Raw genomic sequence first — 14735 nt, 5'->3', positions numbered from 1 at the left:
ATGTTCAGGTTATGTGGTGGTTATGTTTGGGATATGATCAGGTTGTGTATTGCAGCTGCCGCTCGTGGGTTATGTTGTGTTTGTGTTCAAGTAATATTCTGGTTATGTACCACAGTTGCCACATGTCCTGCAGGTGGATTATGTTTGGGTTATGTTCTGGTTATGTTCAGGATACATTCTGGTTCAGTTTAGGTTACATTCTATTTATGTTTGAGTTATGTTCTGGTTCTGTTTGGGTTACATCCTAGTTATGTTTGGGTTATAATCAGGTTATGTTCTGGTTATGTTATGGTTACGTTTTGTTTTGATTATGTAATGGTTATGTTTGGGTTATGTTCTGGTTATGTTCAGGTTATGTTATTGTTACATTTTGGGGGTTTTTGGGTTATGTTCTGATTATGTTCTGGTTATGTAAAGGTTATGTTTTAGCTATGTTCTGGTTATGTTTGGGTTATGTTAAGGTTACGTTTGGGTTATGTTCTGGTTATATTATTGTTACATTTTGGGTTATGTTCTGATTACGTTTGGGTTATGTTCTGGTTATTTTTTGGTAATGTTTGGGTTACATTCTGGTTATGTTTGGGTTATGTTTAGGTTATGTTTGGGCTATGTTCTGGTTACGTTTGGTTTATGTTCTGGTTACGTTTGGTTTATGTTCTGGTTATGTTTGGGTTATGTTCTGGTTACGTTTGGTTTATGTTCTGGTTATGTTTGGGTTATGTTCTGGTTATGTTTGGTTTATGTTCTGGTTATGTTTGGGCTATGTTCTGCTCATGTACCGCAGCTGGCGCAGGTCCTGCAGGTGTGGGTGTTTCTCTCTGATCATCTCCCACAGTCGGCCTGGTGTGGCGATGATGATCTCGGGCCGGCGCATCAACACCCGATGCTGCTTCTGCGGCGCCATTCCTCCAACCACGATCGCAGTCTTTATACCTGAGCAGACGTTCATTCAGCAAACATTTACATTTAAAGCTGGCGGCTGAAACGGTGTGTTCAGTGTGAAGCACTGCTCCTACATAACCCGCCTCACAGCTTCAAGATAACAGAGTAACGTCATCCTCAGTCCTGACCCGCTGCACTGACCTGTGAACTGAGCCACGGCGTCGATGTGGTGTTTGACCTGCACCGCCAGCTCTCTGGTGGGAGTGAGGACCAGCCCCAGCAGCGGCCGGCAAACTCCACTGGCCGGATCCGGGTCATTCTGACCATCTGGGTCATCAGGAGGAGCACTGCAGCCTTCAGCACCACCTTCATCATCACCATCATCAATAACTTCATCATCTTTCTTTTCATCATCATCATCATCATCATCATCATCATCTCCATGCTCCTCCTGCAGGTAGAGGCTCTGCGCAGGTGTGTGTGTGTGCTCAGGTGTGCTGTGCTCCTCCGTCTGCTCTCTCCACTGCAGGATCATGTGGATCATGGGGATCCCGAAACACAGCGTCTTCCCACTGCCTGCGGAGAACAGAGGATGAAGAGGATGAAGAGGACAGCAGAGGATGAAGAGGATGAAGAGGACAGCAGAGGTATGAGAACACAGCAGGAGGAGTCATACGAGAGGACACACAAACACACGCACATACGCACACACACACACACACACACACACACACACACACACACACACACACACACACACACACACACACGCACACGCGCACACACACGCACACACACGCACACACACTCACCGGTCTCGGCGGCCCCCAGTATGTCCAGTCGGTCTCTGATGGCGGGCGGCAGCACCAGCGCCTGTATGGCAGTGGGAGCGGAGAAACCCAGCACAGCGAGCGCTCGGAGCACCGGCTCAGGCACCAGCAGATCCCTCCAGGAGGACACGTCTGCGGGCCCCGGAGCCTCTAGAGACGCCCGGCTCCAGTGACGGCTCTTCTGAGGGGCAGCAGAGACTGCAGACTCAGCCTCGGCACCGGCAGCAGCACTTCTCTCCTCCTCTGGCTGCTCCTGGTCCTCCTCCTGCTTCTTCTTCTTCCTCCTCTTCCTCTTCCTCTTCTTCTTGTTGGTTTGTGGTGTTTCTGTTGTCGGCTCAGGACTCTCCTCCGCTGGGATCTGCTCCTCCTCCAGCGTCTCCTCCTCCTCCTCCTCCTCCTGTTTGTTTTTCTTCTTCTTCTTCTTCTCTGGTTTTCCTCCAGAGTCGTCTTCTAGAGCTGCAGCTGTTATAGATTATTTAAGCACAATCATTATACTCTGCAGAATAATCCCGGGTTCACAGTCATCACAATTATTACACATTTCATAACTGCAGCACACTATTGATCAGGGTTTGCACATGGGTAGACTATAATGGAAGTCAATGGGGTGAAAACAGCCCCGACATCAGCAAAGGGGAGTCAGCGTGAACACACACAGGAGTTAAACTACACATACTCCTGAAGACTCCACGAGTGTGAGTGTGTGTGTGTGTGTGTGTGTGTGTGTGTGTGTGTGTGTAATCTCTGTGCCCCTACCGTCTTCATCTTCAGACCGCCGCTCCTCATTGGTCTTCCTCTTCTTCTGGCTCCGCCTCTCCGTCTGCACATGCTCAGTGAGGGCCTTCTCCGGCTCCACCAGCGAGTAATCGGTCAGCTCCTCGAAGCACACCAGCCCGTCCAGCCCTTCATCCGAGAACAGGCTGGGGTCCACATTCACTGCCTTCCACTGTCCTCTGACCAGCACACCCCTCCTGGAGGAGATCAGCCGCGGACGGGGCGTCTTCACCTTCGCCTTCTTCACCTTCGCCTTCTTCACCTTCACCTTCATCACTGCTGCACACACACACATCTGGTTTACCATCATTATGGGGACTCCTCACACAGCTGTAGTGATGCTTGTAGTGTACAGACTAAACTCGCACATCATCACTATCCTCCATTCTGCCTGATGTATGAGCTGTTTACCTGCAGAGCCTCCTTTAAGAGGACACGCGTCCCCCATACTGAGGTCAAGATTATATTCACTCACTCATCCGGCTGCCCAATACTGAAAACACCTGACAGTGGGATATTTTACTATTTATATATTCATTCATTCATTTTCTTTTCAGCTTAGTCCTACAGCGGAATGAACCACCAACTATTTCAGCACATATTTTACGCAGAGGATGCTCTTCCAGCTGCAACCCACCACTGAGAAACACTCACACACACACACATACACACACACACACACACACACTCATACACTTCGGTCAGTGTAGTTGATCAGTTCCCCTATAGCGCATGTGTTTGGACTGTGGGGGAAACCGGAGAAACACCAACTGACCCAGCCGAGACTCAAACCAGAGACCTTCTTGCTGTGAGGCGACAGCAGACAGCACTACCTACTGCACCACCGTGAGAACTCAGCAGTGTTTATAAGGCACTATGAGGGTTAATAGGCAGGGCAGCGCACTCAGCTCGCTCATGTGTGTTGATGATGTGACTGAGGCGCAGTGAAGGTCTCTGTGATGTTGTCAATCTTCAACAGTCTCAACACTCACACTACTCATAAACTAAACACGACACACAGTGAGTGAGCGCGAATCATGTTGAACATGTCTGATTTACAGTGTTTGATGCGTTATTGAAGTGAAATCTTACCTGCTGTTCCGCCGTGTTTCAGCTCACGCACATGTGCGGCACGAGGACGCAGCCGTGATGACGTCAGAACGATACCGCCAGTCAGCTCGCGGAAAAAACAACACGATAATTGTGGTTTATTTATTTTTTCTTAATACCACAGGGAGCACCGTCTGTATTCACAGTGTCACAAACTGAGACGTTTATATGTTAAATTAATATTGAATTATTTTGTTGTAACCACGTTCGACTGTGATTGGTTCATCTTCAACAGCGATGAGTAAAGTTACACTCGCATTTGCTCAGCGTCATCTGTCCGCGGCCGAGGAAATACACTGAATAAAACCACACGGCAAGAACTTACTCGACAGGTAAATATCAACACTGAAACAGGACACAGCTGCAGAAGCATTTCATATAAAAACTGAACATTATTTAAAAGTGATTTACTGTTTCAAAGCGTTACAAACCCATAGATTGTACAAAATAAACCCCTGATGCTAGTGACACCTGCTGGTCAGAACCAACACTGCAAATGAAAACGTTCAGTAAAAGTCAGAACTTTCCAGAATAAAAAGATCCAACAAAATGACCGTTATTTTTTAAATTATAAGCGGGAAAGACAAAATAACTGTTAATTTCGTAATTATGTGGGAAAAACAGACGATGCTTAATGATTTCAGGCTGATTAAAGTTGTTTGTTCGACAAAGGATGAGCAAATGTTAGTCAGGCAGACAGTAAAGCAATAATCCCGTTACTTTTAAAATGCAGAGCTAATCCAGTCAGAGTTTACAAGCATATATTTAAAAATGTATATTGCTTATATAAAATGTATTTTAAAAATAAACACTTGCTAATGTTCTGTGTAGCGGAGTGTTCTGTACTGTTTCTGTGCCGAGATTTAACAGAAATATCACACTTAAAAAAAAATCTGTTTAAAAATTCTAAAAATGAACACTTGTTTGAGCAGTCAATGTGTGAATAATTGTGTTTTAATTACTTGTGTAAAACTCTACTACAGAACAGTACAGAACTGCTCGTCCCCACAGCCCTGTACTGATAATAATCGCTTTATTTAGATTTTTCTACTATTCAAAATGCAATAATGTATTAATGATCATCAAATATAGGATGTAAATGACATAAAAGAAGAAAATGGCAAATATGATGAAACATACAGGCCAAAAAGTCGAAAGGAAATAACACAAAGGCTTTTATTATGGCATTTTTAAAAACCTTTTCTCTGCAACTTGCTGAAATCTGTGTGTGTCTATGAGTATTGCCTCCGTCTGTGTGTGTGAGTGTGTGTGTGTGTGTGTGTGTGTTTACGAGAATTATCTCCATCAATGTGTGTATGTGTTGTGTGTGTAAGAGGGCGGTCGGTCTCCATCAGAGTGTGTGTGTCAGCTGAGCGTGGGGTCGATGACTCTGCCCATGAACAGCAGGCTGGCGGTCTCCTCGTGGTAGAGGAAGAAGAAGAAGGGTCTGTTGATGATGAAGGTGTCCGGCAGAGAGTACGCCGTGATGCCCACTGATGTGGAGGAGGCAGCGCTGGTGCCCTGCTCATACACCTCTATCACTGCCTTATGAAGAACCTGCGAGCACACGCACACACACACACACACACACACACACACACACACGGACACAGAAACACACACACACACACGAGAGAGAGAGACACATATACACAAACACGTCTGTGATGAGCGGATGTTTCTGAGACGCTTAAGGTTAGGGTCAGGGCCTGGGCTAGGCCACAGACACTCTCATTAACCTGACAGAAAAACTATGGAAGTCTAATGTCCTCACTGAGATAGGAAACAAACTTGTGTGTGTGTGTGTGTGTGTGTGTGTGTGTGTGTGCATATGTGTTTAATTGCACATGTGTGCACATGACATGTGTGTGCGTGCGTGTTGTGTGTTTCTGTGTGTGGTGTGTATGTTTTACTGCATAGATGCGCACTTGTATGTGTTGTGTTGAGTGTTTTTCTGTGTGTATATGTGTGTTATTGCATATTTGTGCCGGTGTGTGTATTTGTGTGCGTGTTGTGTGAGTGTGTCTGTATGTGTGTTTTACTGCATACATGTGCACGTGTGTTTGTGTATGTTTTATTGCCTGTGTGCGTTGAGGGTGTTTCTGTGTGCATGTGTGTTTTATTGCATATTTGCACATGTGTGTATTTGTGTGTGTCTGTTTGTGTGCATATGTGTGTTTCTGTGTGCGTGCCTATTTGTTTGTGTTGTGTTTCTGTGTGCATGTGTGTTTTATTGCATATCAGTGTGTGTATTTGTGTGCATATGTGTTTTGTTGGATATGTGTGTGTGTGTGTGTGTGTGTGTGTGTGTGTTTGTGTTTTATTGCATGTTTGTGCATGTGTATGTAAGTGTGTGTGAGTGTGTATGCGTTCAGTCACCTGAGAGACCTTCAGATGTGCGTCTCTGCTTAGCCCGGTGAGATCTGCGGAGTCCTGGAAGACGCTGCTGATGCCCAGCTGAGGCAGGAGCTCATGCATGTGGTATGACTGATCCATGCGGAACCGGGGCAGATGCACCTCCATCTTCCTGACACACACACACACACAACACCACCCGTCAACAGAAAACACACCAGTCAAGGTAAAACACACACACACCATCAAGAAAAGCCCGTCAGACTCTAAACTACAGGAGTTTTCCCTTGAAACAAGCAGAAGAAGCTGCCCATGGGGGAAGCTGAGGACAGGGTTATTTTCTGCTGTACAGTTCTGAATGAGCTTCTGCACCTGTCTGGATGACAAAACATGTTTCATTTAGCTAATGTAACCCCGCCGGTCCTAGCCCACCCAACCCGCTCCGAGCTGGTATCGAACCGGCGACCTTCCGCATGGGAGTTGGTTAAGACCATGGAGGTTTACCTGCACAGCACTCACCAGCTGGCCTCCGTTACACTAATAATGAAGTATCGTGCACTCGTGATGATCCTCAGTGTGATTCAATATTACTTATATGTCAAATATATATCTTACGTTTCTGTAAACATTAATATTATTTCAATAGAAGGTGTCGTATCTGATGCTGTAGTTGACGTCACCTAAATAAATGAGCATATAGCGCCTGAGTTGAAGACGGGCATCGTGTCCATTTAACAGAGACGTGCTCATGTGGTGAAATGGAAACGTTTTCAGAAATACTGTAAATATTTGGAAAAGCATGACGAGAGCAGCTGTGGACAGGCTCATAGTGAAGTGCGTCCCGTGTGCGGTGTGGAAGCCTCTACAGTAGCGCAGTGACACTTTCCCTCCATTTGTTCAGCCTATGGTTGTCAGTGGCCAGTGACTGAGTGCATCCCAGCTTGTGGCTCACATTCTCCTCATGTTCTTGATCCAGCCGTGGAGCCGCTCGGCGCTGATCTCGTCCTCGATGGCGGTGTAGTCTGCGTCAGCGTTGGGCAGGAGGATCAGCATGGAGGCTCCACCGCGGTACGGCAGACGCAGCACTCGAGCGCGCAGATCCCGGTCCTCCACCACAGAGAACTTCTCCTCCAGCATCATCATGGGCACCTGAACGATGTTGTATTTGTCCACGTAGAAGCGGCTCTTCTCTGTGTTGTTGGGGTTGAACGGACGCTCCCAATCACCTGCAGAACAAAGAGTGTAAAGGGACAGCTCCCTCAAAGATCGACATTCACTCGCTGTTTACTCTCCCTCAAGCGGTTCCAAACCTTTATGATCTGGAGAGAGCTGAAAACCTGTAACCCCTGACTTCCATCCCATCTTAATGTCAACACAACATGCATTGGACATCACTCATTCACTCACTCAATGTTCTTTGGCTCCACATTTGTCAGTGCTATCCCAGAGCTGAAGCTCATATCTGTGTCTGGAGTAACTCTTACCCTTGTAGAAGATGGTGTTGAGGAGCATCATCTGCGTGAGCGGCTCCACGCTCTCCAGCATCTCCAGCACTTTCCGGCCGGTCTTTCTGCTGACGAACTCATTGATGAGGCTCCTGCAGACCGCCGGCTTGCTGAAGTCCACCCTGAGCACCTCCGCATTGAAGAACCTCTGGATCTGCTGGCTGAAGTTGGTCTGCAGGTGGAAGTGCTGGTCCAGGAAGAGCGCCGTGCCCTGCTCCATCTGCAGGGAGATGTTCTGGTGGAGCTGCTGGAAGAGTTCAGGAACCCGCCGGGAGTCTCCTCCATCCAGAGCCTCCAGATTCAGACCCTTCAGTATCTCGGTGCGCGTGGAGCCCTGCGCCGCCAGCAGGAGCGCCGAGAAACACGTGGAGACGCTCAGCGGAGAGAACACCACGTTCCTGTCGTGCAAACTGGAGATCTTGCGGTAGAGGTTGATGGCGAAGTCTGTGTTTCTGAAGGCCAGATCTGAGATATCAGGAGTTCTGAGCTCTTCATGTTCAGCAGAGCACAGAAAACACGCGGAAATGAAGACGAGGAGAAGTCTGAACTCCATCTTACACTCTCTGTGGGAAACTCTGGAGCTGAAGATGATCGTCAGACGCCCTACACAGGCATAACACAATGGAGGTACAACAGACGTTAAAGCAGACCTATTGTGTCCCTTTCTAAACGCTGTACATGCATCTCAGCTGTGTCCAGAGCAGGGCTGTCCAAACTCGGTCCTGGAGGGCCGGTGTCGTGGAGAGTTTAGCTCCAACACACCTGCCTGGAAGCTTCTAGTTCAGGGGTGGCCAACCCTGTTCCTGGAGAGCCACCTTCCTGCAGATTTCAGGTGCTGCCCATATCAAACACACCTGAACCAATTAATTAGGACCTGAACACCAGGTGATCATTACAGGCAGGTGTGTTTGATATGGGCTGCAACTGAAATCTGCAGGAAGGTGGCTCTCCAGGAACAGGGTTGGCCACCCCTGCTCTAGTGTATCTAGTCAGAGCTTGATTAGCTGGTTCAGGTGTGTTCGATTAGGGTTGGAGCTAAACTCTCCAGGACCGAGTTTGGACATCCCCGTTCTACAGTGTTTGTTTTTCACTTTGAGTGGAGAACAGCACACAGATGATGTTCTCCAGCTCTCTGAAGCTGACCCTTTCAGGCTTTGATCCTAACTGTAGTGTTTTGGAGACTGTTGCTTTAAATGCAAATGAGATTGTGCTCTTCTCAGAAGAGGGCGGAGCTACAGACGCCCGTGTTACTATTACAGCTCAGATCAATGTTCTGCGTCTAATGTTTATATGTTGTGGCCAGCAGCCGTGTAATAATCAGGATAAAGGAGGGTTGTGTCCAGTGGGTCGTGTTCACAGAATAAACCCTTCAGTCTTCTACAACAGCTGCTGATAAACCTGTTCGGCTTTATTCTGAGACAACGACTGTCTAGATTCCCTTTATCCCTCACTAAAGCTTTCCAACTATTATGAACTTCCATATGTCAGCACTGAAACTCTTCATATAGACTATTGAAGACCGTCTCAACAATGCTTTGACAAAAGGTTCACAGACATGCACAACACCAGTAACAGATGCAGATCCACAGCAATCGATACGGAGTTAGAAATATTCCCTGTCCCATTACACAAGAGCACACACACTCAGTTAGCCATGCATGCTGTGTTTATGAAACAGAGTAAATCTGTACCAATGGCAATCCACGAGCATTAAAACAGAAAGGCAAAACCCAGAAGAATATAAAGAGCCTTTAAAATGTCGTGTGTACTCACGCGCAGATGCGGCAGATGAAGATCTCGAGCCGTGTGTTGTGATTCGTCTGTTTACAGAGACAAAGTTCAGTGAACATCAGAGATTATCTATTAACAATCAAACTGTTTCCAGCCCTGCGGGTCAGTCTGGGTCAGCAGAGGCCAGAACTGACCACAAACAAACCATTCAGAGCTGGATCAGGACGGCCGCTCCAGTGCGTCACTGTTATGTCACATATAGCCACTGTGTGTGTTTCAGTGCTGGGGAATTTACCATATTATATTATGTATGAGGGTATACATGTATGAATCTGGGAAAGTTCACTCTGATCTGCATTTTAAACAACGTTAATAATTAAAATAACAGACATGCATCTGATCATCCCATAACAGTTCACAGCACTGTCAATGCATAACTGCGCCAATCAGTGCACGCGGGACAAAAGTCATTCATAAGAAGTCGTAATAAAGCATTACTTTGCTACAGCAATCCTCGTGTGAAGACAGGTTTAGATGTTTTTAAGAGGCTAAATTTAATGCAAAGACCACCAAACTGTCCATACTGCTTCCTCATTTAATGTCTACTCTACACATGTTGTCTGTGTGTGAAAATACAGTTTATACTTCTCCAAACTCAGGGTTCGCTCTTGTATGCTCACCAATGTAAACTGAATGGAAACTAGTGGTCATGTCTGGTACTGCGCCCAAACTAAACCTTACCGAAAGAGATTTCAACTTTAAATTGGGACTATAACTTGCTCAGATATTTAGCTTTGGGTCTCAGTTTTGTAAAATACACATGTCAGGCATTATAATAACATATATATTGTTGTATTTTTTCACAAACAAAGGAACATAACTTCTGTTTTCTGGAACCTTTTTCATCCTTTTCATCATCGCTAATGAAACACACATCCCACATCTTCAGTCCACTCCAGCAAATCCTTTATTCAAGAAACAGAAGTGTGTGTAGAGAAGTGCAAGAGTCATCCAGATCACTTACAAACTATTGCTGAACGCCAAACCACACAAATGAAGACAAGCAGAGCCTGAGGGACGACACCTGACTGACTGAAGCGCGTCTGATTGGCTGAAATCATCAAATGTACACTCCTGATTGGCTGAAATCATCACATGTTGATTCTCTGGTCCGGCCTACGTGAGCTCCGCCCTCACGCACACAGTGTTCACTACCTAGGGCGCGTGAGAGTCTACCTTCATTAGTGAATAGATCAAACACGCGCGCGCACACACACACACACACACACACACACACACACACACACACACACACACACACACACACACACACACACACACACACACACACACACACACGGTAATTCACAGAGGAGAAGAGGAAATATGCAGAAACCCAGTAAAGCCCGAATGGTCCCAGAATGCACTTGGGCGTGTTCCAGTGTCCGCGTCTGGCTCTGGTGTGCACTGAAGGCAGTCTGAGGAAGAGGAATGTTCCGGAAACGCTTCCCGCTCCACACACAGAGGTCAAGCAAAGCTAAACGAGCGTCCGTAATGAGCCCGCCGGCCGGAGCTGTGCTGAGCCGAGGCGTCGTTCCCATCATCCCCGCAGGGGGCGTGTTCAGGGCGAGCGGTGCGTCTGTCACCGTCGCCACGGCAACGTCACTGGGTGGGTTTGGGCCCGCTGTCCGTCCCGCCTCCTGCAAACCGACAGCAGAGCGCTCAGACCGGCTCTTAAAGGGACGGCTCACCCAAACAGCAGCACTCTGCTGTTAATGACCCGTCCTGCACCGCTCCGCCAACACGAGGAGAGTCACTAACCACAGGATGAGCTCTGGGTGAACAGACCCTTTCACACTGCTCCTATAGTGTGTGTGTGTGTGTGTGTGTGTGTGTGTGTGTGTGTGTGTGTGTGTGTGCGCTCTCCTCTTACCTGTGCTGCTGCTGCTGCTGTCCTGTGCGTTCTGCTGCCTGTCACAGATCACACACTCAGTGTTTACTCTTGACTGATCATCACGTCTGCATGATGTGTGTGTGTGTGTGTGTGTCTGTGTGTGTGTGTGTGTGTGTGTGTGTGTGCTCACCTGTCGAAGTAAGCCTGTCTCCTCCTGCGCAGCTCCTCTGCACTGAGCGTCTGCTTCTCACTGCTGCCCCCTGCAGGAGCCGAGGATCCCGCATCACTGCTGCCTACAGGACGAGAGAGTGTGTGTGTGTGTGTGTGTGTGTGTGTGTGTGTGTGTGTGTGTGAGAGAGAGTACATCACTGTGTGAGTTTGTATGAGTGTTTGTACTGGTTTTTATATCTCAGTGGGGACTTGAACCTAAATGCACACAGACTCATGGGGACTTGGATCACCGTGAGGATCAAATTGGGATGATCACAGGTAAACAAGCGTGCAGATCAGGCAGAACGGAGGATTGTGAAGATGTGAAGGTGCAGTGTTCACTGTGAGGGTTGAGTTTAGAGAATATACGGTCTGTGCAGTACACACATCACTACAGCTGTGTGTGTGTGTGTGTGTGTGTGTGTGTGTGTGCTCACCCTGCATGCTCATCTGTATGGCTCTGCGCAGGTCTGCCTCCTCATCCTCCACCTGCAGGTCTTGTCTGCTGAGCGCGAGAGCCTTCCTCAGCTCCTCCTCATCCTCGTCCAGCACCGGCTCCTCTGCAGTGTGTGTGGTTTCAGACGCGTGCGGTGCTGACATCCTGACAACATACACACACACACACACACACACACACACACACACACACACACACACACACACACACTGAATCAGCTGCAGTGCTCAATTATGGAGACTCCAGTGTGTGTGTGTGTGTGTGTGTGTGTGTGTGTACCTCTGCGCCTCCTCCTCTCCGATCAGCTTGGGCCGCTGCTGCTGCTCCACCCTCATGATGCGCAGGATCTGATCCGCTTCACACTCCGGCAGATTCCCCCGAATCACAAATATAGAGTAACCTGCAGGAGGACAAGAGCAGCGCTGAAGCGGACACACACACACACACACACACACACACACACACACACACGATAATGAGTGTTACCCTCCTGCTGCAGCTGTGCGAGGAACAGGGCCAGGTATGTGTCTGAGATCAGCTCCGGACCCGTCAGCAGAGAGTTCAGGTTAAACCACTGACACACACAAACACACACAAACACACAGAGAGAGAAAGAAAGAGTCAACAAACACACACCTTTCTGACCCTGAACACACACACACACACACACACACACACACACCTGCTGTCCCAGCTTGCGCACGGTGAACCAGTGCTCCTTATAGTTGCAGATGAAGGCCTTCTCATGCCTGAAAGACAGCAGAGGAGGATGAGTGTGTGCAGAGGAGACACACACACACACACACACAGAGGATACAGCGCTCACACACTCACATGGGGTCCATCTGCAGCTGCTGGTACTCTCTGCTGTTGAAGAGGACGATCTCCAGACCCCACACACCCAGAGCATTGCTGATCACCTGCACACACACACACACACACACACACACAGGTCTCTATGAACATTTAATTCATGTGTTCATCATCATCATCATCGTTTGTTTTCCACGTATTCCGGTGTTGGTTTCTGCAGCACATGTCAGAGTGAGCCGTGTCAGTGAAGCGTTCAGCAGTGTGTGCTGCTGCTGCTGCTGTTGCTCTTCACCACACTGGTAAGCTGTTTAGGCACTGAAGACAAACCAGTCTTAATGTGGGCAACAGTACGGGCTCTTCATGCCACACATTCTCTATTGGAGACAGGTCGGGGCTGCAGGCAGGCCAGTCCAGTGTCTGTCTCCTCTTCCTCCGCAGCAGGTCTCTGTAATGCGGGTCCAGAATCTGTGCTGTTCAGCATTACTGGAGCATCACAGAAGAGCAGGTCACCTCTGTCCAGAGCACCGACACAACCCCAGACCATGACAGAGCCGGCCTGCTGCTGGTGTCAGTCTGGATGATCCTCTTCTTCTGTGGTCTGGAGCACACGGCGTCCATTTCTCCCAGAAACACTGCTTCATCTGAGCACAGGACACGTCTCCACTGTGTGATGCTCCATCCCAGACACCTCCCAGCCCAGAGAAGCGCTGCTGGACACTGTTAACATAGGGCTTCCTCCAGACTCCTTCAGTCTTTAATGCTGTTCTGCACTGCTGAAGGTGAAATCTCCACATGTCTTCCTCTGAGGAGCATTGTGTTCACACACTTCACTCATTTCCTCTCATATCTGTGCTCAAACTGGAGATCCTCGACCCATCTCTGCTCCTAAAGCACTAGAGCTTTCCTGATGAGCAGATCACCATCACCATCACCTGTGGACATCACATCATCATCCAGCAGATCACCTGATCACGGCCCTGTTTCTGCAGTGTGCTGGAGTCTGAATGACAGCAGAGGGTTCGTGTTTTCCGTCTGTCCCAGCAGCTTTGTCTGATTTGTTGTTGTAGTGTTTGTGAGGAGTAACGGGTAACTATGACTGACCTGGATGGAGAAGAAGCCGCTGTCGTCCATGTTCCCTGACGGCTGCTGCACACACAGAACAAAGCAGGTTACACTGAGACCCTGAGCTCTGTGTGTGTGTGTGTGTGTGTGTGTGTGTGTGTGTGTGTGAGTGTGTACCTGCAGGAATGTGCGGTACTCCTCCGTCTGCACTCCTCCCTCCGCCATGCGCATGCGCTCCTCCTCGTCCAGCTGCTGTGCTATAGAGGAGAGCTCCACCGGGCTGAAGTACTCGCCCTGCAGCAGGTTATTCAGGCAGTGCTGCGCGCACAGAGAGCCCTCCTGCTGTAACACACACACACATACACACAGTAAACACACAACAACATCATCATCATCATCATCATCCTGCACAGAGAGCCCTCCTGCTGTAACACACACACACACCATGATCATGATCATCATCATCATCATCATCATCATGCAGCACAGAGTACTCCTACTGTAACACACACACACACACACACACACACACACAAAATCTGTTTCACACATACACTACACACTCTTTGTCAACAAACATAAACACACACTTTCTTGCTCTCTCACACACACACACTCAGACTCTACATTTCTTTCTTTGTTTCACTCACTCACAAACTCTTTCACAACACACACACACACACACACACACACACACACACACACACGTCATCCTCGTCGTGTAAACTCTGCTCATGTCGTGTTTCCTTCAGCTCAGACACACTCTCCAGCACTCGCTCAGTCTACAGGCTCAGTGTCCTCCTCTACAGCGCTGTGTGGCGGAGTGCAGCAGTGAAGAGGAGCCGCTCTGGCGGTAAACACACATGTGCTGGACTGTCTGCCCGTGTCGGATGTTGACACTCGATAAAAGTCCACGAGCACCTCAGAGATATCAAGCCGGAGCAGCAGACTGAACTCGACAGATCTGCCCTCCTGCAGGTGAAGCTCTCCCAGATCATCTACACATCACTCATACACAGCATTATCTGAAAGCGATTCTTACTTTTTCGTGGAATATAGACTCCATGTTTGAAAGTGTGTGAATGACGGAACTGACGGAAACAGCGACGCGT

At 48.3% G+C, this 14735-nt stretch overlaps 3 protein-coding genes across 12 annotated transcripts in view; all 3 read right to left on the bottom strand.

Moving 5' to 3' along the window:
- The window catches only part of ddx24 (DEAD (Asp-Glu-Ala-Asp) box helicase 24), an 8173-nt gene extending 4553 nt beyond the window's left edge, over positions 1–3620 (bottom strand). The window contains exons 1-5 of one of the 2 annotated variants that reach the window (XM_087291234.1): positions 3579–3620; positions 2469–2765; positions 1695–2174; positions 1084–1458; positions 780–933 (exon numbers count right to left, since the gene is read on the bottom strand). In XM_087291234.1, the coding sequence (XP_087147360.1) occupies positions 780–933; positions 1084–1458; positions 1695–2174; positions 2469–2760 (1301 nt within the window). In that variant the 5' untranslated portion in view covers positions 2761–2765; positions 3579–3620. The remainder of the gene's footprint in view (positions 1–779; positions 934–1083; positions 1459–1694; positions 2175–2468; positions 2766–3578) is intronic. The other variant, XM_087291235.1, reaches the window with a different exon arrangement.
- Positions 3621–4758: 1138 nt separating this feature from the next.
- Positions 4759–9278, bottom strand: serpina10b (serpin peptidase inhibitor, clade A (alpha-1 antiproteinase, antitrypsin), member 10b). The gene is made up of 5 exons (XM_087291253.1): positions 9230–9278; positions 7436–8059; positions 6904–7177; positions 5976–6123; positions 4759–5153 (listed from the first exon to the last, which is right to left on the bottom strand). Exons 2-5 carry the CDS (start codon positions 8007–8009, stop codon positions 4962–4964), a joined length of 1188 nt encoding a protein of 395 aa, XP_087147379.1. The 5' UTR covers positions 8010–8059; positions 9230–9278; the 3' UTR covers positions 4759–4961.
- Positions 9279–10136: 858 nt separating this feature from the next.
- Positions 10137–14730, bottom strand: atxn3 (ataxin 3). Of its 9 annotated transcripts, NM_001320532.2 has the most exon segments (13): positions 10137–10290; positions 10322–10448; positions 10493–10890; positions 11127–11158; positions 11272–11374; positions 11729–11892; positions 12028–12148; positions 12235–12322; positions 12431–12497; positions 12583–12668; positions 13663–13707; positions 13801–13965; positions 14666–14730. In NM_001320532.2, coding segments are annotated over 11 exon segments (936 nt in total). In that variant the 5' UTR covers positions 14690–14730; the 3' UTR covers positions 10137–10290; positions 10322–10448; positions 10493–10849.
- Between the last annotated feature and the right edge of the window lie 5 nt (positions 14731–14735).

The sequence above is a fragment of the Danio rerio genome, chromosome 17, assembly GCF_052040795.2.
Source record: "Danio rerio strain M-AB ecotype USA chromosome 17, GRCz13ab, whole genome shotgun sequence".
NCBI lineage: Eukaryota > Metazoa > Chordata > Actinopteri > Cypriniformes > Danionidae > Danio > Danio rerio.
This window is presented reverse-complemented; position numbering and strand designations above follow the sequence as displayed.

What these genes read in the sequence shown, in the direction of transcription:
- serpina10b (XM_087291253.1), bottom strand. Translation starts at nt 8,009, where the DNA reads ATGGAGTTCAGACTTCTCCTCGTCTTCATTTCCGCGTGTTTTCTGTGC. An exon ending in CAACACCATCTTCTACAAGG is followed by an intron (nt 7,178 to 7,435) that starts GTAAGAGTTACT and finishes TTTGTTCTGCAG; the next exon opens with GTGATTGGGAGCGTCCGTTC. An exon ending in ATCAAGAACATGAGGAGAAT is followed by an intron (nt 6,124 to 6,903) that starts GTGAGCCACAAG and finishes TGTGTGTGTCAG; the next exon opens with GAAGATGGAGGTGCATCTGC.
- atxn3 (XM_087288780.1), bottom strand. Translation starts at nt 14,359, where the DNA reads ATGAGCAGAGTTTACACGACGAGGATGACGTGT. An exon ending in ACACGACGAGGATGACGTGT is followed by an intron (nt 13,966 to 14,326) that starts GTGTGTGTGTGT and finishes TGTGTGTTACAG; the next exon opens with CAGGAGGGCTCTCTGTGCGC. An exon ending in CGCACAGCTGCAGCAGGAGG is followed by an intron (nt 12,149 to 12,234) that starts GTAACACTCATT and finishes GTCCTCCTGCAG; the next exon opens with GTTACTCTATATTTGTGATT.